At 55.6% G+C, this 26,735-nt stretch overlaps 1 protein-coding gene across 1 annotated transcript; it reads right to left on the reverse strand.

Annotated features, from left to right (window-relative positions):
- Positions 1-3,818: 3,818 nt before the first annotated feature.
- LOC142034778 (keratin, type I cytoskeletal 14-like) lies at positions 3,819-9,137 on the reverse strand. The gene is made up of 8 exons (XM_075036549.1): positions 8,304-9,137; positions 6,925-7,007; positions 6,223-6,379; positions 5,540-5,701; positions 5,319-5,444; positions 4,973-5,193; positions 4,444-4,481; positions 3,819-4,104 (listed from the first exon to the last, which is right to left on the reverse strand). The coding sequence occupies exons 1-8, from the start codon at positions 8,808-8,810 to the stop codon at positions 4,007-4,009; spliced, it is 1,392 nt and encodes a 463-aa protein (XP_074892650.1). The 5' UTR covers positions 8,811-9,137; the 3' UTR covers positions 3,819-4,006.
- Between the last annotated feature and the right edge of the window lie 17,598 nt (positions 9,138-26,735).

Below are 26,735 nucleotides of genomic sequence, written 5' to 3' on the forward strand. Positions count from 1 at the left end.
AAGTAGATGGAGGATGTAAGTCAAAAAGCTCCTGGTCCCTAAGCACTGTGAACAAGAGTGCAAAGTTGACAGTAACATAGCTTAGCAGCTAATGCTCATAATGTTTTCTGTGATGAACATCTCAATCAGTTGTGACCACAGAGGACAACTTCAGTGTGAGTTTGGAGTTTACAGCTCCCATGTAAACAGAGCTTCAGGAGAGATACTGGTTGCCTCTGCAAAAAGGCTCCGAAAATGAGTGCACCAGGCATGGTCAAGTCCCACTATCTGTTCTTCATGCTGACCTGCGTCATGGGCAGAAACCACAAATCGAGTGTCACTAGCTAATAATGCAGGGTGTGGAGGAGAAGATATTTCTCATGTGTGTACATGGTGAATTGTTTGACTGTCTTTGCAGACAGGCCCCAACAACCCCTTCCCAACAGCCAAGTTCTTCCTTAGATCATTTGCCAAAGGAGGGGGGAAAGAGTATGGAAATAAGCAGTAAGGGTACATTTGTGAGTAGCTTTAAAGGGCATGACTGCCTCCCCTCTATCTGAAGAAAGCTGGAAACAATACAGGAGTTGGGTGTGTCCTTGGAATATCAGGAGTTGGCTGCTATGGAGAAGCACAGCTACCCAAGTTCCCATTTGCCACTGGTGAATGGAGACAAGTCTGTACGACTTGGAGAACTGGAGAACTGGAATCTCCACCGTGTTTTCTCTGGCTGGAGGATGGGTTCAGTCTCTTGGCAGCAGCATCTTCTTGTCGCGTGAGTGCCAGGAGATGGGGCGCAAAGCCAGTGGACGCCCACTTTCTGCTCGTCCTCCCCAGGTGCGGATGGCAAAGGCGCAGCAGCACGGGGGCGGCTGGGACGCGTAGCTCCAAGGAATGTGCTTTCTCCCCGTCTTCATTTCCTCACCTTCACCTGGGTGATACAAAAGGGCGGAACTCGTGGGCTGTCCCCGCTGAGTGCAGCGGTGGCACAGAGAAAGGGGAATGTCGGTGACAAAAACAGCACAGAGCCCCCGTGCAAGTCCAAACCCTCAGTCTTGACATGAGCAAAGCCTTTCAGACTGGCCAGCTGGCAGGAGTAACCGGCTTCCCACAGGCAGGCTGTAGAATGAATAACTGTCACAACGTTACAAGGTTAACAGCATATTCTTTCTTTACATGAAATTGCCTTTTCTTTTATCTTTTGTTTCCTGTTTAACTGCTGTGTCATAAAAATACGCATTGCTCAAGATACCTACGATATTTTGATAATACCACAAGACAGCAATTAAAATCATGAAGTGATAATTAAGACTTAAAACGACATATTAAAAATTCTAAGACTATTTACATGACCTCCCATTGAACACAACCACAAATGACTGCATATTGTTTGTATCACACTCTCTTTTAAATAAAAGGCTGACTATTAAATCAGCTTCTGCCTCTGTTGCATGAGCACATGCACACTATGAGCCCATTTTTTATACATTTCAAAATCAGAATGCCAGTTCTATGGCATAACAGTAATTTCATGGTAGCGCATTGGTGTTTAAGCGTGCAATACTGTCTTACTTCAGGAGGAAAAGAGAGGTGAAGTTCTGGCTCCAAACATACATATCAGCAGATCCAGTAGATGAAACTACCCAGACGAAAACACTTCTCTGTTTTAGTGCACTTACAATGTTTGCTCTAGTATCAAATTATCATAGGAAAGTTCCCTGAAATGAGCTGAAAAGCCACACCTTAACGTCTCTTTCTAAAGTGGTGGTCTGTGTCAGATTAACTCAGTGTAGCCTGAGAAGTCAAACTGTCTTTCTGGAATAAAATACCACTTTCTGAAACCTGCCTCAAGCTGCCGCTGCCTGTCTGCATAAGCCACCACCTGCAGCTCCCTCCTCAGTGGATTTCTTAAGGTCAGACTAATTATTAATGCCTAAGGCAGGAGGGAATCAACATCTGTTTTCCACACCTCTCACAATTTGCAGTAGCAGGAGTAATAAAACTTTGCTAACAAAATCCCCTGTTAATGAGTAATTAAAACAGGGGCTTTAGCGAGCAAAGTATTATTTGTTGTTTCTATAGTGACACGGGTGTGCCCAGACCTTTCCAGGAGAAACATGTAAAGCAAGGATGAATTCCAGCAAGGCACCTTCAGCATCCCCATGCCGGGTGTCGCAAGGGTGGCAACCAGAGGGGCACGACCACCATCCCTGGGGAGAACAGGGGATCCCTAAGAGGTTACCTGGGAAGCCCCAGGTGTTAGCTGCGGGCTGTGTCTGTCCCTACCCTTCTTGGGCATCTGAGCTCAGGCTGCCCAACACCTGCCCTCATCCAGCCCCAGGGCATGGAGCATCCCTGGGGAGAGTCCCTGTGCTGCACAGGGCTCCCTCGTCCAAGTCCAAGGGTGTGGGAGCAGAGACAGCGCAGTCTGTAGGACTGCGGAGATGCGGTGGCTGGAAGTGCCTCGGGTCAGGAATTGTGCCCCGTTGTTTACTCTTGGCCTGTCCATGATGCACCATGAGGCCATGCGGCGGCAGAGCGGTGGGAGCCGTTCTCCTGACAACAGTGCTCCCTTACTGGGTTGTGTTTACACATCCTTCGGTGGAATCTGAGTGGAAATGAGATCACTGTTCGTCAGTGGTAAGCTCCAAAACCAAAGCCACGTCTACCACAAGTCGGTGGGTGCTGGGAGCACTTTAAGGCGGCTCACTCAGGGCTGCTGCGCAGGGCGCGCAGGGCAGCTGATGCCCTGCACAGGTCACAGAGGATCTGCTCTGTGTGGACAGGGGGGATACAGCCCCAGGCAACACCAGGCAGAGATGGATGGCTGCAGCACAGGGTGCCTCTAGACCGTGCATCCATGCTACCTTGGCTTGTGGTGTAGATGATGCACTCCAGGAATCCTTTCCACATTTTGAAAAAAAAACTGAATTCTCTCTTGTCTCCCCATAAAATCTAGGCAGAATTTCTTGAAAGGGGTCTTAAAACTGTGTGGCCAGCTCTATTCTTACACACATTCAGTAGCGTTTCTCTGAATCATCCCATCGATTTAGAAGTTGAATTAATGAAGTAATAAATATGGCAGAATCCAGCCAAGAATGTGTCTGAACTGGCTTTCCAGGAACGGCTGGGTCAGCTGACGGCAACAGGAACTGCTGCATCAGGAACAGCCACTGACAGCCAGGGAGTGCCAGAAATAACTCCCAGAAGAGTTTTAATCTTTTTGCTTATATAGACCATACCCACCACTTACCATCACTTGTGTTCCTCACCCTTCAACGGTGCCTTTGGAAGCAAGAATTACACTAATCTGAGTTTGTATTTCTGGAGGGGCGTCAGCCAGTGTATTGCTGCCACATCTATGGCTTAATTTTGTTTTACCACAAAGCTTGTTATCTGGACTGCACGGCAACTGCTGAGGCAGAGCTGGGAAGGGAATCATTTGCAGGGTCCTGGCTGCGTGACCCGGGTTTTGTTCATTTTCTTGCTTAGACTCACTGAGTTAAAAGCTTCAGCTCTGCTGTTGCTGTACATTGCAGCCAGGGAAGAAGGACTCTCCCCCGATCTGAAAGTCACAGTGCCGGATCTGAGGTGAAATACAAAGACTCTCACAAGTTTCACCTCCCATGACCCAGGTAACCAGTTCCTCTCTAGACCTCCGCCCACATCAGCTCTCTTCACTGATGCGACCAGGTCTCAAGTGTTATAGAAGTGTAGGTGTACTGGCCCCACCACCTGGGTACCAAAGATGGAGAATATTGCTCCTTCCAGAGAGGAGCTTTGTCCTACAGCTCGAGGAGTGGGACAGCCTGGCTCTTCAGAGCAACAAAACAAGACCCTGGTTTGCACGAGTGCGCAGAAAAGCTTTATTTGATTTCTGAGTGCAGCACAGCGCTTAGAGAGAGGGTAAGGGAAGCAGGGGTGCGATAAAAAGAGAAGATGCTTTTCGTCATCTACACAGCCAGAGCACATAAGCTGGAATCTTCTTTTGCTTTGCTATGCGAGGTTTACAGCAAACCACACAGCCACCTTAGTGGGCAGACTGGGTGATCTGCTCACGGGAGGAGATCACCTTCCCATCCTGGACTTCCTCAAAGATTGTGCGGATTTGACGGGTAGTTACAGGTGCTACAATGGAGAAAGAAGGAACTGTAATTTACAGGGAAGGAAGGAGAAAGTGTCTCAAAGATTTTCATGGATAGATTTGTTGTTACCAACAACTGCCTCAGAAACACAATATAACCACCACATTCTTACCCATATATATTATATAGTTTCAGTCTGGACAGATAATCTTCTGAAACATGTTTTGGTATATCATAAGAGTGGTTTATGTCAATTAATATTTTGAAAATATAATAAAATAGTAATTTTAGTAAATTAGTGAAAAGAGTCTGAGCTAAGAAGGTGGCTAAGGATATGACAGAACTATGTGTGATCAATGCTTCAGCCAAGACATGTTCTTACCTTCTTTCACAGACTGCGAGATGTAGTGGGAAGACATGCTACAGGAGGAGAAAAGAGAAAGAATGGTCAGAAACGGAAAAAAAGTACATAGTCTCGAAGACAAAAACATTATTTTAAACCCCGCCTTTTCTTCTTGTACCAGTTTGTGAATAAAATGCCTTCTGGAAACTGCCTAGTGTCAAAACTGAAAGGAAGAAAATGGTAAGGACGTATGTGTGCCACGGGGATTCAGACATAAAGGTAGCACACATCCCAGCTGCAACAAGCAGCAGTGGTACCTGCTCCTTCCCCAGTATCACGTAAACACTGGAGGGATGGGAAGTGGATCCCAGGGATGCTGCAGTGCTGTGATAACCACTGGGCTGTTCTGGACTAGTAGGATCAAAAAGTGAGACCCTGCTGCATGCCATGGGTCAGGAAACGGACTCACAGGATCCTCCAGGGAATGCAGATTTTCATTTTTTTTATTTGCTTCACTATTACCCATCTCCTCCCGATGTGCCCTCCCAAGCAAAGCCCCTCTACGTACTGGGCATCCTCGCCCTCCAGGAGCCGGCGGTACGTGGCAATCTCCTGCTCCAGGCGGCATTTGACGTCCAGGAGGACCCTGTACTCGTGGTTCTGGCGCTCCATGTCGCACCGCAGCTCAGCCAGCTGCTCCTCCACGCTGGTGATCAGCCCCTGGAGCTGGGCCAGCTGGGTGCCGTAGCGGGCTTCTGTGTCAGCCAAGGTGCCCTCCAACGCCGCTTTCTGCGTGCAGAGGAGAGGAACGGGTTCAGGGGGGGACAGAGGGTGGCAGGGATGGGAGCACCCATGCATCCCCTCACCTGCGCTCCTGCATGCCCCCCACCCCGCAGGGAGCCAGCCCCTCGTACCGTGCTGAGCTGGGACTGCAGGTCAATCTCCAGGCTCTGGATGGTGCGTCGTAGCTCTGTGATCTCCGTCTTGCCGCTCTGAAGCTGCTCGGTATTGATGGCCACCTCCCGGTTCAGCTCTTCTGTCTGCAACACAGCAAAACCATGCCATTACGGCACCAGTGAGCGGGCACAGACTCCGGTCCCACGCGCCCCTCTGCACTGCCAGTGAGCCAGCTCACCTTGCTGAAGAACCACTGCTCGGCGTCCCTGCGGTTCTTGTCCGCCAGGCTCTCGTACTGCTCCCTCATCTCAGCCAGGATCTTGGTGAGGTCGATTCCAGGAGCTGCATCCATCTCCACACTGATCTCTCCACCCACCTGCCCGCGCAGGGCATTCATTTCCTGACACAAAAGAGAAACACATCTTCATGCAATCCAGCAACCAGTGTATAAAGATGTTGCTCTCAGGATAGAGTTCTTTAGGAAAGGTAGCATCCTTCAGCAGGTATTTCTAGAGCAGATCAACAGGGAGCAAACAGACCTTTGCTCCACAATCACAAATAAAATAATCCAAATTCCTAAGAAATCTCCATTTGAGTTAATTCTTCAGAGAATAAATCAGAGCCTGTAGTTAGCTTCATTTCTCAGGAGATAGACCTTCCAGTCCTGAAGCTGCTGGAATTGTTAATACATCTCTAACAGCTACAGTGGACATCATTACTGAAATAACGAGTGGTGAATGGATTTTATACAGGGTCCAGAGAGGATGTGCTGTTATCCAGAATGTATCATCTCTACTTCCTTATCAGCACTTCTCATCTTCCCTCCCAGCAATTTAAAACTCAGCATAATCTTAAAGGTTGGACCAGACTTCATATTTCTGGGCCCAGGCTGGACTTTTTTGAGCCTGCCTTTGTGCTCACCTCCTCGTGGTTCTTCTTGAGGTAGGCCAGCTCCTCCTTCAGGTTCTCGATCTGCATCTCCAGGTCAGCTCTGGCCAGGGTCAGCTCATCCAGGACTCTGCGCAGGCCATTGATGTCAGACTCCACACTCAGGCGCAGAGTCTGCTCCGTCTCAAACCTGGAAACACAAGAACAGTCATGAAAGTTGCGTGAGCCCTTGCCCAGCCAGGGACAGAGCACCTCGGTTTGTTGTTCGTTTCCTCCATGCTGCTGCTGGCATTGTGTCAATACTGCATGACCCTGATGGTGCATGGTCAAACTTCTGATGGTGAATGCTAGTGAATGCGGGGGAACAACTGATAAAACAGTGTCCATCTGAGTCCATAACATCACCTTGCTCCTGATATCACTGGGCCTTGTTACTGGGTCTGGGCTTTGTTGAGCTACATATACACACAGGCTAGATGCACAGCAGAGACACAGTGTAAGTTCTCTGCACAGGAAAGGTTGTACCATAGAGGAACAAGCAATGGGAGTAAAATAGTGAAAGTTTTGATGGAAGTGCCTATGAGATTTAGATAACGACCTGCTTTGGAAATTACACCTTCATTTTGAAGGCTTTGTTTCCATGTTGCCTTTTGAGGGGTTAGATGGGATTTTTCTCCCCATTTCATCAAACGTCTCTGCAGACTTTGTTCCATTTTTCCAGAAAATGTGGCTTACTTGGTCCTGAAGTCATCAGCTGTCAGCCTGGCGTTGTCAATCTGCAGGAGGAGGTTAGCATTGTCGACTGTGGCCACCAGGACCTGGAGGGTGGAGGATAAGGAAAAAGCACTAAATGAGTGTCAGGAACTCCTGGCTGACCAAGGGATGGGAGCACAAGTGAGACTGTCAGGACAGGAATAGTTTTGGGGAAGCCTGGGGTTTCTTTAGCAGAAGTGTGTATTGATTCAGGACAAGTGAGACACAGCTGAGACTGACTGCAAGAAGGGGCTGATTACCCTGTGACCTCCCTTTCTGAAAGTCCGTCAGTAATTCAAAAGGCAGCATGAAGCCACGTAAGATGTGTGAGATCTGATGCCAGCATTTGTTCCCATGCTTCAGGGCAGGTGCTAATTATGCAAGGGTCAAGAAGGAATCACTTGCTCCCCCATCCACAGCACCGTGCGGCTCTTCTGGCAGGACAGATGGACCAGCAGGGTGGTTGTGCTTGGCAAACCTTGTGCCCGCTTGCTACGGGATGGATTTAATTTCTTGACTGCAGAAATGCAGCAAAGTGCAGTGAGCAGGTGCCTACAGCTTCTGATACAAACCCAGGAGCAAATAATTCACACTGGGAGAATATTCAAGTCACAGTTTGGGAGGACATCAGTTATGGGCCCAAGGAGAGGGAGGGAAAATGGATTCCCTGCATCACTTGCCAGCACTCCTGCAGCTCCAGTTGTACACTGCCTTCCTTCACATTTCCTGGGAACAATTCATACGTAAGAAGTAACAGAGAAAAACAAAGTCAACTCCTGACTATTTCCTCCAAAATGGGGTGGTGGGAATCAAATCAGACCCAAGAGAAATCCCCCAGAGCTGCCAGGGTTGGTGGGTTTGCAGCAAACCTGGCCTTGGGGCAGTGACTGCCAAAAGGAGGCAAAAAAACTTGTAGTTGGTCAGTTCCATCTTTTTCTCTTTGGCATCTAAATCACATCAATACCGAGGAGCTGAAACAAGCTTGCAAATTCTTTGCCTGAATGTTTACAAATATGACATCAATGTTTCACAGTTTGCACAAACCTACAACTTCCCCTGCACATTAATGTTAAACTCCAAAATAATATGTATTATCAATGCAGACTTGTCTCTTCCCCATTTTTGCATTGTCCTTTTACATCTGCTTCTTTCAGTGAAAACTGCAATTTGTTCTGTCTAGAAGGATGTAATCAAAAGCTGACATTGAGACATTTCTCAATTTCCAGCCTGGCGCTCTGCATGTGCATCTGAGACACTTTTTACAACATAGTTAGTACTTACTAATTACAGAGGTAGCAGTCAGTGTTTCTGCTTCCTCTCTGATAACAAGACATCCCACTGTGTTAATCACAGCATCCTACCTTGTTCCTGAGCTCCTCGATAGTCCTGTAGTAGGGGCTGTAGTCACGGTCTGGACCAGGTCCCTGCTTCTTGTACCATTCCCTGATCTTGACCTCCAGGTCAGTGTTGGCCTCCTCCAGGGCACGCACTTTGTCCAGGTAGGCAGCCAGGCGGTCGTTGAGGTTCTGCATCGTCTCCTTTTCGCCAGCCGGGAGGATGCCGTCGCCACCTCCAAAGCCACCTCCAAAGCCACCTCCAAAGCCAGCCCCAAAGCCAGCCCCATAGCTACCCCCAAAGCCGCTGCCGAGGCCCCCTCCTACGCTGCTGCAGTAGCTGCCCCCGTAGCCACTTCCAAGCCCCGAGACAATGCGGGAAGAGACAGAGTAGCTGCCTCCGTGGACGCTGGGGGCTCTGTACCCTCCTCCCCCAACACGCACGGAGGAAAGCCTGCTGGAGCCTCCACCCAGGCCACCGAAGCCCTTGAGGGAGGTGGAGGAGGAGTATTGCCTGACAGTGGTGGTGCTCATGGCGAAGGCTGGCGGAGGCTGTAGGGCTGGAGAGCAACACCCGGCTCAGCAGCACAGAGAGTGAGTGCTCGCTTCCCCCTGGCTTGGAGCCCTTTATAGCCCGGGCAGGAGGCGTTGCCAGTGCTTTTTCGTCACCCCTGACAGCTAGAGCCAAATTCCAGAATCATCATTTTTCTCTCCCCGATTTCATGTCTTTTGTCACATCCCACTAGAAGCACTACGGCACACACAGGACCTGCTCCTTCCACTTTAGTTCCCGGCACCCAGCGTGATTCAGACCGAAGGCTCCTTGCTCATGGCTACGTTTTAGCATTTCACTGTTGCACCTGAGACGCAGAGGTGCTCACTCCAGCTCCACCCCGCTGCTCCTCGATGAAGTAACACAAGTGAATGCTCTGTGATATGCCAAGTCGCCCACAAGTGTCTTATATCATTAAAAATCTACAAATCTATTTATTTGCTTTTTTAAAGAGTCTAAAGCCAAGGAAAGCTGCTGACTCAAGAGGTCTGCACATCCATAATATTTATATGGGCCGACCCAAAGCCAGATGGAAATTTTCCCGTCAGGACCTCTATCCCGGGACAAGCACAGACCTGGCAGTATTTGTGTACTGATACAGTATTTGTCAGAAATCTAGTAGCTCAAAAGAGGAGAAACTCCAGTAATTTCTGTTTACATACCGGTCTAGGGTGACTCTCTCTATAGAGACTGGGAAGTCCCTACAACAGTGGTCTTTCAGTCAGTTAAAAAGGCAGATGCCTGACGTTTCCCAGTGGCACCTGCTTTGCTGCATCCCCTTTCACACAAACTCCACAGAAGCAGTCTGTGACTTCTAAAAGATTTGTGGAAGCTAAAAACTTCTGTGCCACAATTTCTTCTATCTCATTGCTGAGGCAAGTTTTAGTGCTTAAATAGTCTAAATCAGAGAAAAAGAATTTGAAGCTGCATTAGACACCCACTGCCGGGACATGTTACATGCAGTTTCTGATGGGAAGAGTATGATCAGTCCTTACCAGTGCTTATGACTGCGTGCAGATATGCTTTTTCTACAGATTTGCAGCTGCAAGACACAACGCTAACGTAACTCAGCAAGACCAGCAGCATCTGTATCAAAAGTACTGATGGACAAAGTGCAACGCTCATGGCAGTGAGGAGCAAGAACACCACGACCACCTGCGAAGCAGAGGGTTTAAACAGGGCAACACCAAAGAGATGTACAGACATGAGGCAATGCAGCCACCCTGATAGCCACGCCTGCATCGTGCTATTAAGGGATTGAGCATAGTGATTATAGTAATGCAGCTGGACAGGTATTAGCGTGAAAAAAGCAGCAGAGAACCAGGAAGGGAGACACTGCACTGTTCTATCCTTTGTTGGGGAAAAAAAAATCCCTTTACTGATGTGGCGCCAGCTCTTGCAGTATACAGTGGAAAATTGCACACCCAACCTACTGGCCTGCCTGGCTCCAGCATTGTCATCCTCCGCTGAGAGAAGTTATTTTTTCTTTTAGCAGAGGTGCCTGTGAGGTAGTGAAAGAGAGTTATAGGGATTAGGAACCCTTTTGTCCTTTCTCTCCTGTGGTGATCACCTTCCTTCCCAGGGCCCCTCTGGCTGTTTTCACATTCTAACACACTTAACTGATTTTGGAGTTGCTAAGATGTTCCCAGAGCCTCACCCTGGGTAATTCATAGTGCCTCCTTTCTTTCATCTGTTCCCTGAAGGACACAATAACAACAACGCTACATCTGCATTGCTGTTAGATCTCAAGGACTTAATAGGGAGACACGTTCTCTTTCTTTAGCAGTTCCAGGAGAGGTGGTGTGATTTTTCTGGGCAGGCACAAGGGAAGCAGCTTAACCAGAAAGAGACTCCAGATCCTATTAGTCGAGGGCTCTAGTCTCTGGGCAGTACTGCCTCAGAACTGATTGGCTTCAGATTTGGATTTTTGACTCACAAGCTGCAAAATCTGGGGATTTGGGATGCACGTGTGCCCCATCCCTCAGAGAGCTGAGGGAAGGGAGGGGGCCTGGGAGCGACCCACCACTGGCAAATGACAGAGCATGCAGACGACTGTGCTCAGCTCGCAGCACAGTCCTGGGGCAACCTGGCAGGGTGAAGATCAGTGTTCCTTCTGGCCCGCTTCCCTCCATAGCGGGCGGTACAGGATTACCCAACAGCCGTCGTGTGGGAGCCGTGCTCAAGAGCCATTCCTTGGCCACCCCTGCTCTGAGTTCTTCCAGATGTGCTTGCTTTGCTCATGTTTGCTCTAGCAAGCACCCTCCTGCTCCAGGCAGTTCCCATGTTGGCCGTGAGCCCCTCATGTGGGCCAAAAACGGTGCTGTGAGGTCTGTCCCCCTGCTCAGGTCACCCTCACATTTTAGGCCAAATTACGAGACAGCCTGAAGGTGACAACTGCCCTAAAACAAGGCAAAGCCCCGCCACAGCCCCACAGGCAGGGAATATCTGGATTTAGGGTTTTTCTTTCTGTATTATCACAACCTCAGCCCATGTTTAAGCTCTTTTATTACAGCTGGCAGAAGAACCTAAGACGAGATCTGGAGATTGTCCTGCAATATCAGCTTTTTCTGGTCTTTTCTGACCAATGTTCTTGCCAGTCAGCTGCTGCCCTGACCTCTGGCTGAGCTCCTAAACAATAATCCCCAAACTCTCTTACATGAGAAACCCTTAGCACAAAGTTCCCCTTGCTCTGGCTGTGTCGACAAGGCACGATTACAAAGAGGAGCATGCACCACTTCAGCTATTTTATGTTACCAGAAGAATTCAATCTCCCAGGCTCTCCTGAAACACTCACCCACAGTAAATTCCCTTGAGATAAAAAAAAAACAAAAAGACACACACATCATAACTTTGAGGAGATGGTATCAGAGTCTGTTCCAGCAAGAAGCATGCCATAGATGCTATCTCTCCCTCAGGTGTGCTGCAGGGGGAAAGAAAGAACTGAACTCCAGTTTGCATAGGAAGGGAGGTGAAATTATGTTAGGGGTGGACAAGCAGTGCACACAGTAACCCAGTGTGGTGAGGGTTGGTGTGAAAAGGCCAGGGTCAGTGTGTTGCATTTGCCTCAAACAATAGCACTTAATTGTGCTTTTAATGCCATGAATAAGAGCTAATTAGGAGTCATTTGGTTTCCCCGGTGGGCCAGCTTCTCCTGAGTGCCTTTCACAGCAATTCATAGCTCAGTAGAAACTAGCTGAAGGATGCAACCCTGGGAAAGATGTCTCCTGCATGTAAGGAATGGCAGGCACAGGCTTTACCCTTGCTGACAGGCTTGCTCTGTAATTTTGAACACCAAAATGGGTAACGAATATATCAAGGTGTGGAGTGAAATATGCTTTGTTTCTGTCTCAGCTGCTGATCCTTTATCATCTGTTAGGACGTGTCCTGACAGCCCCCCTGCTGTTACGTGGAAAAAAGCGATCCTAGATCTGTTACCATGAAAGGAAACTCGATGGTGTGTGTGCAATGGAAACTCCCTCTGGGCAGGCTGAGGGCATTTAGCCATCAGCCAACGAGCCAAGGCTGGCCCAAGCTGCAGGATGCTGGCTGATGCTCACCCTATTTGATCCCCTCCTGCCCGCTGTGCTGCCTGCAGGATGGAAAGACAGGCAGCACGGCCTAGTCCCCTTTAGCTGCAGAAGGGGAGGAGGCAGGAAGGGAGCCAGCAGGGCGAAGGGCTGACTGGAGGGAAGACAAGGGGAGGGACTCCATATTGTCCGCCTCTGGGCTCCAAACTGGGTCCTGCCAATGGTGAAGCCAGACCTTGCTCTGCCTGTGGGACCCTGCAGGCAGCCTCCATCAGCAGTCCTGTGTCAGGGCCGCACTGGTCCCTCAACAAGCCCTTTTCTCCTCTCGCTGAATGTGGAAGAAGGTGATGTTCCATGTTGGCCCACACCTCAAGCTGTTTGCAGAGCATCAGGCAAGGTCCTGGCCCTGCGTCATTTGATGCTTCACAAGCCACCTCCACCAGTGAGCACCTTGCTGGAGCACAGACCTGCTCCCTGCCCTGAGACCCGCTCTGCCCGTTTCGGCAGAGCGTGTGCCAAAGAAATCCCCTTAGAGGAGTGATTCCCAGTGAATCAGTGCTGTGAACGCAGCCAGTTCACACGCTCTGTTGCTCAGCTGCAGGAGCAGCTCAGCCAAGGGGCTGGGCAGTGTGGAGCCATGCGGTTATCTCTGCTTTGCTTTGGGGATCACAGACCTGTCTGGCACTAGACGGTCTTTCAACAGATCATTCAAGCTCTTCCCCCGGGTCCTGCTGCTGTTATTCATCCTCGCAGCCACGCAAGCACTGTGATCGCCCGTCTTGTGCTCTCAGCTCACCCAACCAAAGGCTGTCTGAGCACTGCTTTTCTGCCGGCATGTCTTAACAATAAAGATACTGAATGGCTTTTGATCCCAACCAGTCTTGTCTCCAAGGTCTGGCTCAGCCCCTCTGCCCCTGCTTGGGGACAAGGAACCCATTCCAGCAAGCTCAGCGCTGTAAGCAGCTTGGCTCCCTCTTACCCTGAAAGGGCTCTCTGGTGACATCTCAGCTTATGTGCTCCAGCTCGGGCTCAGGCCAGTAACAATATGCAGAGCCATGGACCAGAGATGGGGATTCCCTGGTCCGGAGCCCAAAGGGGAAGCTGCTCCACAGTGTGTGTGGGACCAAGGGTCTCCCTGTGAATCTCTCTGAGCTGCAGTCAGAGGCATGACTGGAGTCGTTCTGGCTGACAAAGGAAGGACAGATGGACAACAAATCAGTGCTTGTTTTACTCTAGACAAAAGAATATTTTTTGTGTCTGAGCAGAGCCAAACTCCCAAGCTATCATGAATTGCTTTAGCTCTATCTCCACAGCAAACTCCAACCTTTGGAGTTTCCCACGTTATTTTTTCAGTGTCTGTCTTCCAGATAGCAAGCAGCTCTTGCATTTCCTCATGTCTCATTCTGTTGGTGTAGAAATACAATCACACCCTGTCTGTTCATTCCTCTCCCATCGCTGAGCACAGCAGTGCAGGCAGGGAGTTGCACACATAGTTTCCCATGCTGACGGCAGGCAACAAACAGCGGCTCCGGCATTCATTCTGTGCCCACACCCCCTGCACCTACAGTGATGCCAGGCCAGGTCTCCAAGCCACAGATGAGAACCCTGGCTTGGGGACACCCATGACTCTGACAGCAGGGTGAAGCATGTAATGGCATCAGCCTGGAGACACTTGCGCTCACAAAAGGGCAGGAATCGTGTTTTTCTCCCTGCTCTGGGGTGCAGCCAGTCATGCCTAAGGACCCCGGGTGGAAGTGCCAAACCCGTTGTTGGCAACAGGGACTCCACCAGCCCCGTGACTCCTCTGCGGCAGCAATTAGTGCCCTCCCGCTTCCAGGGCTTGTCCTGGCCTCTGGGCAGACCCACCCCACGCACACAGCCCCGATGACACAGGAGGATGGGCATGAGCAACGGTAACAGCCCCCATGGGCTGTGCTTTTCCTGTGCTCTCCCCAGGGGAAGCCCCTCTCCCCAGGTGGGACCCTGGGTCTCGGCTTGGTCCCTTCTGGAGGAGGGCTTTGACATGGCCCCTCAGGTAGGATCTGGTCCCCTCCCAACCTCCCTTTCTGTAGCTCCTCGAGGGCTGACACTTGCGGTGGCTGTTGCCTCTGAGAAGGCAGTGAGGCTGCTGCCGTGGCCCAGGTGCAGCAGGTCTGGTCACCTTGTGCACATGGGGGTTCGGTGGGGGAACGCTCCCAGGAGGCCACCGCGGCTGCTGGGAAGGGAAGGGGCTGCCCAGCCGTGAGAGCCATTGCACAGGGGAGATGCGCCGCACTGCCCCAAAGCAGTCCCGGTAACCAGGCTGCGCTGCCGCTTCCCACATGATTGTAATTACTTGGCCGCTCGTTAATCTGTACTTGGCAGGTGGTTTTCTGAAGTTAACAAGACTGAAACAGTCCGTGCCTACCAGAGGTTCCCCAGCCATAAACCTCCCCCCATCCATCCCCAGCTTCCCTCCAAGGCCCAGAGCCCCCCAACTTTGCCACCCCCACCCGCGACTCCGCCGGCCCCCGCTGCAGCACCGGCTGGGACCACGGTCCCCGCTCGTCCCTCGTGCCGTGCCCCGCAGGTCTCCTGGCTGAAGTCCACAGCTCCACCTTGGAGCGCTAATGATTTTTCTGTACGTGAGTTCAAAGAGAAAAAACAAAGCCGGCCTGTCAGCTGGGTGTCTGGCATGAGGCGATTACCTGCCTGGGCTTGGCACAGCACTCGGCTGCGCTCTCTCGCCTGGAGCACGGCTGATCCTCCCGATATGCAACAGTAATTACGAGCTGCAGCTTTGGAATCAGCTCTTTTGCCTCTGTTATTATTTTTTTAATCCAAATAACAGTGCTCAGCCAGTCACTGCAGGGGAAGAGCGAACGCTTGTGATTAAACTCCATCGTCCCCGTTTCACCGCACCGTAACGCGTCGGTGCGGGTCCGCACAGCCGGGGCGGGGGGACCCTGTGCCGGTTTGGGGTCCCGGGTGCTGCTCGGCTTGGCGGCGTAGCCCGGCCAGCCGGGCCGGGACCAAGACCCCCCCCCGCCTCCCCGGTGCTGCGCGGCGGAGAGCCCGCGACCGGCTGAGCATCCCTTGGGCAGAGCCGCCGCCCGGCCCGGCAGCCTCGCCAGCGCAAAGCGGCGGGAGCCTCGGTGGTGTCGGTGCAGCCGGTCCCCGCGGGGGAGGACCGGGAGGGCTCCGCGGGGAGCACCGAAGGGGCGACGGGGTGTGCGGCGGGGAGCGGGGCTGGGACCGCACCGGGGCCGCGGGCTGGGACCCGCCGGGACCGGCCGCTTCCCGGCCGCAGCGCTGCGCGCGGGCTCCCCCTGCTGGCGGCGGGCGGGAGCGGCGGGACGGAGCTCGGCGGCGGGGACCGGAGGGGGCTGCTGGGGTGGGCAGGGGGGTGCTGGGGGGGCGCTGGCTTGGACAGAGGGGTGCTGGGGCGTGCAAGGGGGTGCTGGGCTGTGCAGAGGTGTGCTGGGGTGTTCAGGGCTGCGCAGAGGGGGTGCTGGGGTGTGCAAGGGGGTACTGGGGTGCTGGGGGGGGTGCAGGGGTGTTCAGGGCTGCGCAGAGGGGGTGCTGGGGTGTGCAAGGGGTGCTGGGCTGTGCAGAGGTGTGCTGGGGTGTTCAGGGCTGCGCAGAGGGGGTGCTGGGGTGTGCAAGGGGGTACTGGGGTGCTGGGGGGGTGCAGGGGTGTTCAGGGCTGCGCAGAGGGGGTGCTGGGGTGTGCAAGGGGTGCTGGGCTGTGCAGAGGTGTGCTGGGGTGTTCAGGGCTGCGCAGAGGGGGTGCTGGGGTGTGCAAGGGGGTACTGGGGTGCTGGGGGGGTGCAGGGGTGTTCAGGGCTGCGCAGAGGGGGTGCTGGGGTGTGCAAGGGGTGCTGGGCTGTGCAGAGGTGTGCTGGGGTGTTCAGGGCTGCGCAGAGGGGGTGCTGGGGTGTGCAAGGGGGTACTGGGGTGCTGGGGGGGTGCAGGGGTGTTCAGGGCTGCGCAGAGGGGGTGCTGGGGTGTGCAAGGGGTGCTGGGCTGTGCAGAGGTGTGCTGGGGTGTTCAGGGCTGCAGGGAGGGGCTTCTGGGGTGTGCAAGGGCGTACTGGGGTGCGCAAGGGAATGCTGGGGGGTTCAGGGCTGCGCAGAGGGGGTGTTGGGGTGTGCAAGGGGCTGCTGGGGTGTGCTGGGGTGTTCAGGGCTGTGCAGAGGGGGTGCTGGGGTGTACAAGGCGGTGCTGGAGTGTTCAGGGCTGCACAGAGGGGGTGTGCAAGGGGGTGCTGGGGTTTATGGGGGGTGCAGGGGTGCTCAGGACTCTGCACAGAGGGGGTGCTGGGGTGCACTAGGGTGTGCGGGGAGTAGGTAGGGGTCTGCTAAGGGGTGCAGGGGGTGCTCCAGTGTGGGCAGCCGTTCCCTGCCTGCATCCTGCCAGTGCTGCCCCCCGCAAAGGGCTCCTTGCAGTGTGAGGGGGACACGGGGCATGTCATGTGCGGGCCCCACAGCCAGCACCTCGTAGAGAGGCAGGGCACAGATCACTGCACCAGTGAGGCTTCATGCATCACATTGGGGACAGACGCACCTCTCGGTCCTGGTCCCGGCCAGACCCCGAGGTCCTGCCCTCACCCTGCGGCCCAGCAGCCCCACAGCCAGGCAGGCAGTGCCGGCTCCGGCTCCTGGTGCAGGCAGAGCCGGGCCCTCAGTTAGAGCCGCCACATCGCTGGGTCTGGCGCTGAGCCGGCGTCTGCGTCCTGCCAGGCAGAGCTGGGCCCTCGCCCTTCTTGAGTGGAGAGGGGAGGAGGCAAGCGTGAGTAAGTGTGTAAGGGTGTGCACACGCGTGTGCATGCGTATCTGTACGTAGTTCTGACTCGTTGCCACAGATGGCACCACTCACCGCTCACCACGCTGAGGCCGGCAGGGAAGCGTCCCTCTGGCACCCTGGCTGCGGCGTGCAGCCCCTGCCCTGCCGTGAGGACACAGGGTTTCAGTAGCTGCTGCCTCTGCTCTGCTGCAGCCGACGGCGCTCGGCCACGCGCCTCTTACCCACCCCGGGTTGTGCAGCACGAGCATGCAGAGACCTGGCTGTGGTGTGCAGGAGCAGTGCGAGGCTCCTTCCCAAGTGATTCCCCTCTGGGGATGCCCTCAGCATGTTCACCCCGAGCCCCTGGCCCTGAGCTGCCGTCCCAGGGGCCTGAGGCAGCCTGGCCTCTGTGCCTTGCTCCAGCTGCAGCTGTAGGGCTGCACAGGCTTTCCCCGAGATGGGCCAGACACTGTCAGCCCCATGCAATGGCCCTCTTTTTTGATAGCCCCATGAGCTGAGGCCCTTTGGCATCTGCTGGCTCACAGCCACCAGAAATATGTCCACTGGCCCAGTGGCAACGTCCCGGGGATGGTGCCTGCAGACCTGGTAAGGGTGAGGGATGCTTGGGGCGAGGGCCAGGCCAGGCTGCAGCCCAGCCGGTGTCCTGCATGGCCAGACCCATCCCACAGAGCCAAGGAGGCACCTTCCTCCTGCGTCTGCTGAGACCCCGGTGCCGGGACGCTGCCTGCTCCAGCGTGGAGAAGGCTCTGTCCCCTGGGTGAGGACAGGGTGGGCAGCATGTGGGTGCTCGGTCACCCCGTGGGATGTCCAGGCTGGAGGACACGGGGCCACACACCTGCACGAGCCCACTGGGGTGCAGCCACCCAGCACCCCCAACTGCGGGTGCTCCCCTCCGTGCCGCCCAGCCTCGCCGCCCCTGCGGTCCCTGTGAGTCAGAGGGCACATTCCTGGGGCAGGAGGGGACATGTGCGCTGCAGGGACAGGCTGGCTGCGTCATCCCCTCTTGCTCCCACGCCTGGGGCTGGGGCGGCCCAGCTCCAAGCTGAAACTTGTCTATCGGTAATTACAGGGGAGATGAGGACTTCAGAGGATTTACATTCCTCTCGGGCCACACCTGGGAAACAACTTTCACCATCAGCCAGTTCCTGAGAAATAACTTTCCACCTGCGCAGCCCAGCCACAGCCCTGCCCGGGGAGGCTGGCTGCCTCAGGGGACAGGGGGGCTCCTGCCAGCCCCGTCTCAGGTTTGTCCTGGGTGCTGTAGGCACCCCTGTCCCCTCTCCTGCTGCCCTGGGAGCTCCTGCAGGCTCTGGGGAGGGCTGGTGCCTTCGTTCCCTGTGCAGCTCAGTGCCTGACACACCTGGGGTCCGACCGTGCTTCCCCAGGGGGTCAGAGCCTGTGGGTCGTGGTGACTGGAAGCTGGGGGGTTTGCACCGGCGTCCCCAAGAGATTGGAACCTCATGGGTGGCCAGCCAGGCCCTTCGCCTTCGATTTGGCTGGGGACAGCTCCCTGGTGACTGCCTGGGACCCGGGGCTTAGACCCAAGGCTTTTGTGAGGGACGGGGGGACTCGTGGGACTCACTGGGGCAGAGGGGCCGTGTCTGCTTGGGGCACTTCTGCCTGCCCACAGCCAGTGTTCCCCAAATTACAGACAGGGCTGGACCCGCCGAGCCCCTTCGGACACAACCCAGCCCTCCCAGTGGCTAAAGCATTGTGGAAGGACCTGAATCCCTCCTGTCCCTCATGAACACAGAGACACGCAGGCAGCCAGTTCCCCAAGCTAGCTTTGACACGCAGCCCTTGCCAGAGCCGCCTGCTTTGTCCTCCTCCAGCCACCACCATGTTTCCCACCCTGTGCCGATGACCCAGAGGCGAGACCACTGTGGGATCGCTGGGACTGCTGTCCTGCTGCTGGCCCTCTCTGGTGCGTGCTGCAGCAGCCTGCGCTGAGCACCAGCAAAAGCTGTTGCAGGAATGTGAGCATTACTGCAGCAAGTCTCTGTGCCCAGCACCCATCCGTGGCTCATTGGCAAGATCAGGGACGCGGTTCACACCAGCCAGGCCAGCGTGGCAGACGGCACAGAGCTGGCACTGCCAGCCAGGCAGCAATCCCTTTGTGTCCTGCAGCACGGGACCTGGGAGTTGGGGCTCCATGCACCACGGTGTGTGGGTCCCACGGCATGGAGCTGCCCCGCGCTCAGACTGCGGTTCCCTGCCTGCATCCCCTCCCCGTGTCCCTCACTCTGCATCCAATCCGATGACCAACCCTGCCGGGGTTTGGAGCATCGGCTTTGCAGGGTCCCGAGCCTGTGGGCTGCAGCCCAGTGGCGGGGTGGGGGGGGAAACGGGGGCCATTTTGGCCTCCATCACCTCCCAGGAGCTGCTGGGAACGGGCAGCGTCAGCAGAGCACCAAGTCCAAGATGTTTTGCAAGCAGGAGGGAGCGGGTGGTTCCCTATTAGGCGGCACAGCGACGGCATCTCCCCGGGGCGGTGGGGCGGTGGGGCGGCACACCAGGGCGGCGGCGCTGACTCCAGAGATGGGAACGGGCGGCAGGCCCCCGCCTCGCTAATCGCAGCCCGGCGTTGGGCGTGGGGGGCAAGCCACGGCAGGGTGGCCGTGTCAGCTGAAACAACACCAGGATGACACGCCTGAAATTCACCCGCCAGCCGCGGGTGGGAGGAGCGGGGGGGGTCTCCTGGTCGGCGGGGGCTGCTGTGTGCTGGGGGGCCGCTGGACAGCCCCCGGCCCCTGGGTTGTGTTTGCTTCCAGTGAGGCCGACGGGCTCAGAAAGACCCCCTGGGCAGGGAGGGCTGCAGGGGGTATTTATTTATTCCTGCTCCCGGTTAAGGAGCAAAGGCAAAGACTGAAATTCAGCCGGAGCCTGTCCCGGAGCAGGAGGGTGATGGAGGACTGGGGAGCAGGGCAGCATCCCCACCTCTGACCTCAGCCCCATGGGGTTTCATCCAAACCCTGCCCCAGCCTGGTGAGAACCTGCTGCCGGGCTGGGGTGCCGCGACCTCGGGGCCAACACCAACCCCAGCACCCGGACCCTGGGCTTCCCTGCACCCCCCAAAACCTGCTCAACACACCAGCCCTTCCTGCTCTGCGCCGGACCAGCTTGCCATGCCTCTACCTCCCAGTGGCACAGGCGCAGCAAAATCTGCAGCGGAGCTACTTGTGAAAAGGCAACGGCTCCATCTTGACCTGGTTTTCCCGGGAAGCCCCATGCCACGCGGTGAGCACGGTGGCTGTCGGGAAGGCTGAGCACGTGGCGGCTGAGCAGCGCCGTTACGGCAATGCCTGTGCTCGGGGGCTGCAGAAACATCCCCCTGCAGAGAGAGGGGCTTTGGGGGCAGACACAGATGGAGCAGCCAGGAGGGTCCAGCCCTCGTCGCTGCCTGCAGATGCCTTGGTGAGGGGCGCTGGGGGGATTCAGGGTCCCCCGGGGACGGCACATCCCTGGTGTCATCTCTGGGGTGCTGCTGCTGGGTGAGGCCCAGCAGTTCTGCAGGCAGATGGGTGCTTGGCTCCCTGACGTCTCGTAACCAAAAGAAGGAGCTGTGGCCGAGCTGTTTTCCAGCTGGACGCCCAAGGCAAGCCCTCCAAGGTTTCCCTGTCCCCCTGCCAGGCCAGCACACACTGGCTGCCAAGATAAAGGGCCTGAGCAGCTCGGTGCTGCCTGGTGCCATGGAACAAGCTAAACACACTGCTCTTGCACCCTCGGGGTACCAGGAGAGCCCCAGGCAGCAGCAGAACATGGCAGCAAACCTGAGCTGTGGCTCCAGCCTTTGCAGCCACGATGTCCCAAAAGATCTCAGGCACCCCTGGGCCTGGGATCCCTGAAAGTGTCCCTCTGCCAACCGCAACCTGTGCTCTCTGCAGCCCGGCTGTGCCCACAAAGCTCCCCCTTCCCCGGGGCCAGCCTGTCCCCATCAGGTCTGGGCTTTGGGGGCCACAGCACTGGGACCCCAGAGTGTGGCCAGCCCCGCTGCCGACTCCGTGCCAGCTAGGCAGGGCGGGTGCCACGGCCAAATGTTTTGTAAGAGGCAAATCTCTGCTACGTCAGGCATCCTGCCAGGATGGGGCAGCCAGGGCTGGTCTCTGCCAGCCCTGTGGAAAGGAGGGCTGGCCCGTGGCCAGTGTTTGGCCCTGAGGGAGTTGATGTGTGTAGGCAGGGATGAGTGTGCCTGGCCGTGGGGCAGGGAAGGGGCAGGGCTGAGGCTGGAAGTGCGTGGGGACCTGCTCACACCCCTCGCAGGTTTTGCCTTGTAAGTGAAATACGAACTGGAGCAAGGCAGATGCTGACCAAGGTGTTTGGCCTGACCCGACCCTTCTCTCTGCTCGAGTCAGCAGAGCAGGGACAGCTGGGCTCTGCCTTGTGCGCACCGTTTCTGCTGCTGTTACCCCAAAAATCTCCTGTCCCTTTAGCCCCGGGTCAGCGAGAGGTGGATTCAGCGCAGTGTCCTCTCCCTGTCACACCAGGGCAGGGCAGGATGCCAGAGCTGTTTGCAAACCGGGCTGGTCGCACGGCAGGGCTGATTCCTCCCTCAGCAGGAGCGGGAGGGTAAACCCCAGCCTGGTTTGAGATGGACGGAGCAGTGCAAAGCAGGCAGCAACGCTCCAGGAAGGGAAAGGGCTGCTCCTCTCGTGGGCCTTGGAGCCCCCTGGACATGTGGGGAGAGCTGGACAGTGAGGGTCTTCCCCTCTGCCCTTGCTGTGCTGTAACAGGGGATTCTGCTTTGATCCCTGTTGTGCAAGGCAGCATGCGGCCACGCGTGGGGCACCTGGGAGGAGGGTCTCACTGCTCTTCCCAGTGCATTCAGGGTATCCCCATAGCCGGGCACCCAGCATGGCAGGAAAGGGCCCAGATTGGGCTGTCTTGTGTCCACAGACATCACCAGTGCTGGTGCTAGTGGTGAGCTCCCACACACCAGGAGCCCAGCTCAGCAGGGCCCTGCCTGGCCCACAAGACTTCTGGCCCTTCCCAGGGTCTCTCCATGGCCCAAATTCTCTCCCTGGTATGGAGCAAGGAGCTTCCCCTGGGCTCGGGTGAAACTGCCTGGCTCAGCCAGAGTGAAGGGGGAAGATGCGAGCAGGGGGGCTGAAAGGCAGGACTGCCACATCGCCCCTACCCAGCTGAATGGAGGGAGGCAGGGCCAGAGCCATGTAGGGCAGAAGCAGTGGGAGACGAGTTATGTCCCTGGCTGGACCCCCATGTCCCAGGCTGTTCCTCTGCCACACTGGCCAGCCCCACAAAAGTGCAGCAAGGGAACCGGCGGGAGCTGAGCCCGGCACCTTTGCCCCTTCCCACAGCACCCGGAGCAGCATTCTGTCCCAACAGTGTAGCCCAGGTGCAATAAAATGCAGAAAAGCAGGACGTGCCTGGCAAGAGCACGTTTGCTGGCGTGTGCAAACAGGACGTGCCGGGGCCGACACGCAGAGCTGCCGTGCAGGGGCAATCCCTCCCTCTGCCCCGGCACAACCGCGTGCCGAGGCTCTGAGTCAGGCCAGCGCTGGCTGCGCCTGGTGCCGGCAGTGCCGCGCTCCTGTCCTCCATCAGGAGAGACTGAATAGAAAAACCTGTCATGGCTCTCCCTGTCCCGGCTCCTCGAGCTGCCTGATCTGGGCCCCTCCACTGCGGAAAACCCTTCGGACTTGCTTCCCATCACTAAGCAGGGGGAGAGCAGCCGTGGACGGCCCCAGAGACGTCTCTGGGGACAGTGTGGCCCACGCACAGGGGGTCACTGTGTCTCAGAGCAGCGGCTCTGCTCTCCACCAGACACCCGCAGAGCCACTGGGGACCCCGGGAAGCCCTGGCAACGTCTGCACTGCCCAGGAACAGCCCAGCCCCGATCCCGCATCTGCTTCAGTGCAAACCTCGTGCAGCCCCGTGGGCAGAGCAAGACCGGGCAGAGCTTGGTCTGGGCACGAGAGCAGGCAGGGTGCTGGCCGGGGGAGCTGCTCCCACCCTTCCCAGTCCCTGCGATCGCTGCTCCCATATCAGGTTTGCTCCAGGCTGATGCCAAGTTCCCAGGTGAGGGCTGAGGCTGTCCAGGCCCTGGGGACCCTGACTAGGTGGACTTTTATTTGATGTTTTCCCTGCGATGTGGGCGCTAAGCGCTGTGTGCACAGGGACCTCAATCTCGGCTGGGGGGAATCCCGGTGGGTGCAGGACAGGCCTCATCCTGGCCCCATGGGAATGACACGGGAACTGGCCGGGGCTGCACCAGAGGGTACAGCACCCCTTCTCTGCAGGAAACCCATGGGATCCCCTAGCCCCCCGGACAACCCTCCCTGGGACAACCCCCCCACGCAGGAGCTGGGCCCAAGCCCAGAGGGACAGAGCAGCTCGGGCTGCAGCCCCGCACCCCACTGGGACTCCCCAGCACCCAGCCGGTGGGCACAACATGGGACCGGCCATGGGGACGTTCCCAGCTGGGGAGAGGGGAAGCTGTGTTGCCCCCCATTGCTTGTGCACAAGTGCAGGCAAGGAGACAGGCTGAGCTGGGCTGTGAGCCAGGCTTGTGCCTGCTTGCCAGCCCCAGCAGCTTGGCTGGGCTGGGCTGAGCCCCGGTGCTTAGAGCTCTCCTGGCACCTCGCGGAGAGGAGAGGTTTCACAGCCGGTGCTGGGAAAGGCAAAGGCTGAGCAGTGGGGAGGAAGGCCCCTGTCAGGGGAAGAGGGAGCTGAGCAGTGGGAGGGAAGGTGAAAAAACCACCATTAGAAAGCAGTAATTGCAATACACCCGGAGCCAAATTGGTGGCCGGGGGCCACTGGGTTAGACAGGAATTGGGGCATGCCCACAGACAGCCCTTGCTGTGCCGTCGCAGGGGAGAGGGCTGTGCCGAGACGGTGCGGCATTGAGAGGGATGCATCTGAAACCCTCCTTTGAATGTTTGTGTTACAGCATGGCCAGTGCTTCCATCCTGGAAGCATCCTATAGATGGGCATCACAGAGACCATCCTGCAGGCCACGGCCCGACCTCAGGTGGGCAGGGATCGGTTGACTTGCTCAGTAAGTGAACACTTCCAGGGTTTGCAAATTTTGTGACATGAATTGCCAGGAAGAGCTGTGTAAGGACAGGGAATGTGGTACTAGAGCAAATAGTCTGGGATTCCCTGCGCTGCCTCTGGCCCCGTGACAGCTGGGCTCACCCTGGCCATGCCTCAGCTCTTTCTAGGAGCAGGTTAATCCCCAGGGCTGACGTCTGTCAGCGCTGCCTTTGCTGATTAATGGGATCAAATACTCTACATCAAAAATCCAGCTCATCCTGAATCCAAGCCTGTGCAGTCACACAGAGGATGTTAGAGGAGAAAAGCTGGTTTCTAGGAATGTCCTAGCCTGGAGGACATTTCTGAGCTGCGGGAGAAGCAGTAAAGCAAAATGCCAGGACGATTCCTATCTTTCCGCTAGGCTTCCCAGGTGTATTGGAGGGGCACCAAGACCCCCCACCTCAGAGCACAGGGCAAAATGGCCTTGCAGGACTCAAAAGCGAGAAACCTGCCATAACCCAGGGCTGGTTGCCCACCCAGGAGTACCCGTGAGCACCTGCAACCCCCGCACACAGGGTTGAGCTGCATCACCCCAGGGTCGCCGACGCCTCATGTCACACAGACGCAGGTGCATGCGGGAGCGTTTCCACCTAAAATCCTCGGGTCTAGCAGGAGTGCCGATGCTGGGCAGCCCCTGCCCTCGCCATCAGCATGTTTCCTCGTTGCAGGGGCCCTCTATGCTCTGTGTGTACCACTCGCTGCTAAGGGACAAGGTGGTTTCCAGAAGCCACCCCCAGCCCAAAGCATGACTGCAGAGCCGTGCCTTTGATTGAGGAATGGTAACGCGGGTGTCACAGGACACAGACTGCTCTGGGCCCTCTCCGCTCCTCCTGCTGACCCTAAAACAAACCTGGCAGCTGACCAGGCATTGCCATGGCCCCACGCACTGGGATTTTCCTGTGCACAGAGCTAGCGTTCAGCCGAGAGAGGACGGAGGGAGATGGTTATTTGCCAGGCACTGGGCATAAAAGAAACGGCAGCAACTCGGTGCTACCTGCTGAGATGCTTTTGCAAAAGAGACCAGCATTGCCACCTGGTGGGGAGCTCGGGACAAACGCCTCCCTGGGAGGAGGCAGCTCCTCGGGCAGGCAGGGAGGCAGGAGCAGGTCGGGACAGAGCACCCAAAGATGGACAGAGGTGAGAAGGGTGCAGGAGGCTCAGACCCGGTGCCCAGCTGAAGCCACCCCGAGACTGCAGGTGCCTGCTCTGAAGGGCGAAAAATGGATGTTAATATTTCCCTGATAGCGTTCAGCCCATCACCTGCGATGGGCTTAGCCCTGGTGTCTAACACACACTCGCCTCTTTTGGTATTTTACCAAAGGCTCTGGGGGTCCAGTGGCGAGGATACAAACCGGGATGTATCGTATGGACACTGTGAATCTGCAGCGACGCTGATAAATTGACTCTCTGGGGCGTCCTGGGCATCCTGGCTCAGCCGAGAGACCAGTCTGCCCACCAGCAGACGTAAGACAGGAGGTACCAATGACTCCATTCAAGTGTTTGGCATTGAATACGATAAACAGTCCCTTTGCTGTAGTAAGGACTTTGAAATGCCTCCAGCAGAAAGATGCAGTGTAAATATCTAATTGCTTCTCTGCTGTCTGGATACACCACCATGTGGCTGCTAGAGACTGTTCCTTTTCTGGGAGAGAAGGAAAATCTGATCAGAAAAAGAGGAGAGAGAAGAGACATCTGCTTGTTCACGATGGTTGTGGAGCAAATTCACATTTTAATGAAAATTCAAGCCAGTTCTCCAGCTGATCTGTCACATACGGACATACAAAAGTGACAGATGTTTTAGAAACACCAGAGAGACAATGAAATATAGCAACGCAAATTTTTCCTTCTACCTAGTGCAAGATAAACAATTTGCCTTTATCTTAAATAAAACCCCCAAGAATGATGCAACATCTAAACCATGTAATGGCTGCCAGGACCCACAGATGGCAGCACACCCAGATGCCAATAATCTGTCAAAAATACATAGTATTTCAGAGATGGCTCCCAAAGCAGGGCAGGAACACCTACACAGTGAGAGCTGAGGCCACAGGAGATCTACAAGGAGCTGATAAACTCCAGGATAAACGATCCACAGCCCAACAGATGCAACGCAATAGACCTGTGTCTCCCTGGGGGCAATATTCCCACTCCATCTGCAGCTCTAACTAGCTCCCAGAGGACAGTTTACGCTCCATCTGGTTCTATATGGCTTTTGACCCCATTAACTGTGTAGGAGATTTACTGTTCTTCATATCTGGGGTTTCAATGTATTTTTAGAACATGTAATACATCTTTGAGCTGGATGTGATGTTCAGCTGCCAGCAGCCCCCGCTCTGCATTGTGCCGAGCCAGTGCTGGGAGACACTTGTCAGTTGGCGAGGGGTTTTTAGCCACACAGCAGGCACCAAGAAAGCGATAAATTGTCTTTCTTTAGCAGCTTATACTGAACACTAAGACCCAGGCTCCTGGCCCCCAAATTAGGACTCAGAAGCAGGATTAAACGGATCTACTCTTCAAGTACGTTTGGTCACATCTCCAGCC

Source organism: Buteo buteo, chromosome 9, assembly GCF_964188355.1.
Source record: "Buteo buteo chromosome 9, bButBut1.hap1.1, whole genome shotgun sequence".
Taxonomy (NCBI): Eukaryota; Metazoa; Chordata; class Aves; order Accipitriformes; family Accipitridae; genus Buteo; species Buteo buteo.

Coding starts and splice junctions, on each gene's coding strand:
- LOC142034778 (XM_075036549.1), bottom strand. CDS start 8,810: ATGAGCACCACCACTGTCAGGCAATACTCCTCCTCCACCTCCCTCAAG. Junction 5,194..5,318: donor TGCAGTCCCAGCTCAGCACG/GTACGAGGGGCT, acceptor CTCTGCACGCAG/AAAGCGGCGTTGGAGGGCAC. Junction 4,105..4,443: donor CTCGCAGTCTGTGAAAGAAG/GTAAGAACATGT, acceptor TCTCCATTGTAG/CACCTGTAACTACCCGTCAA.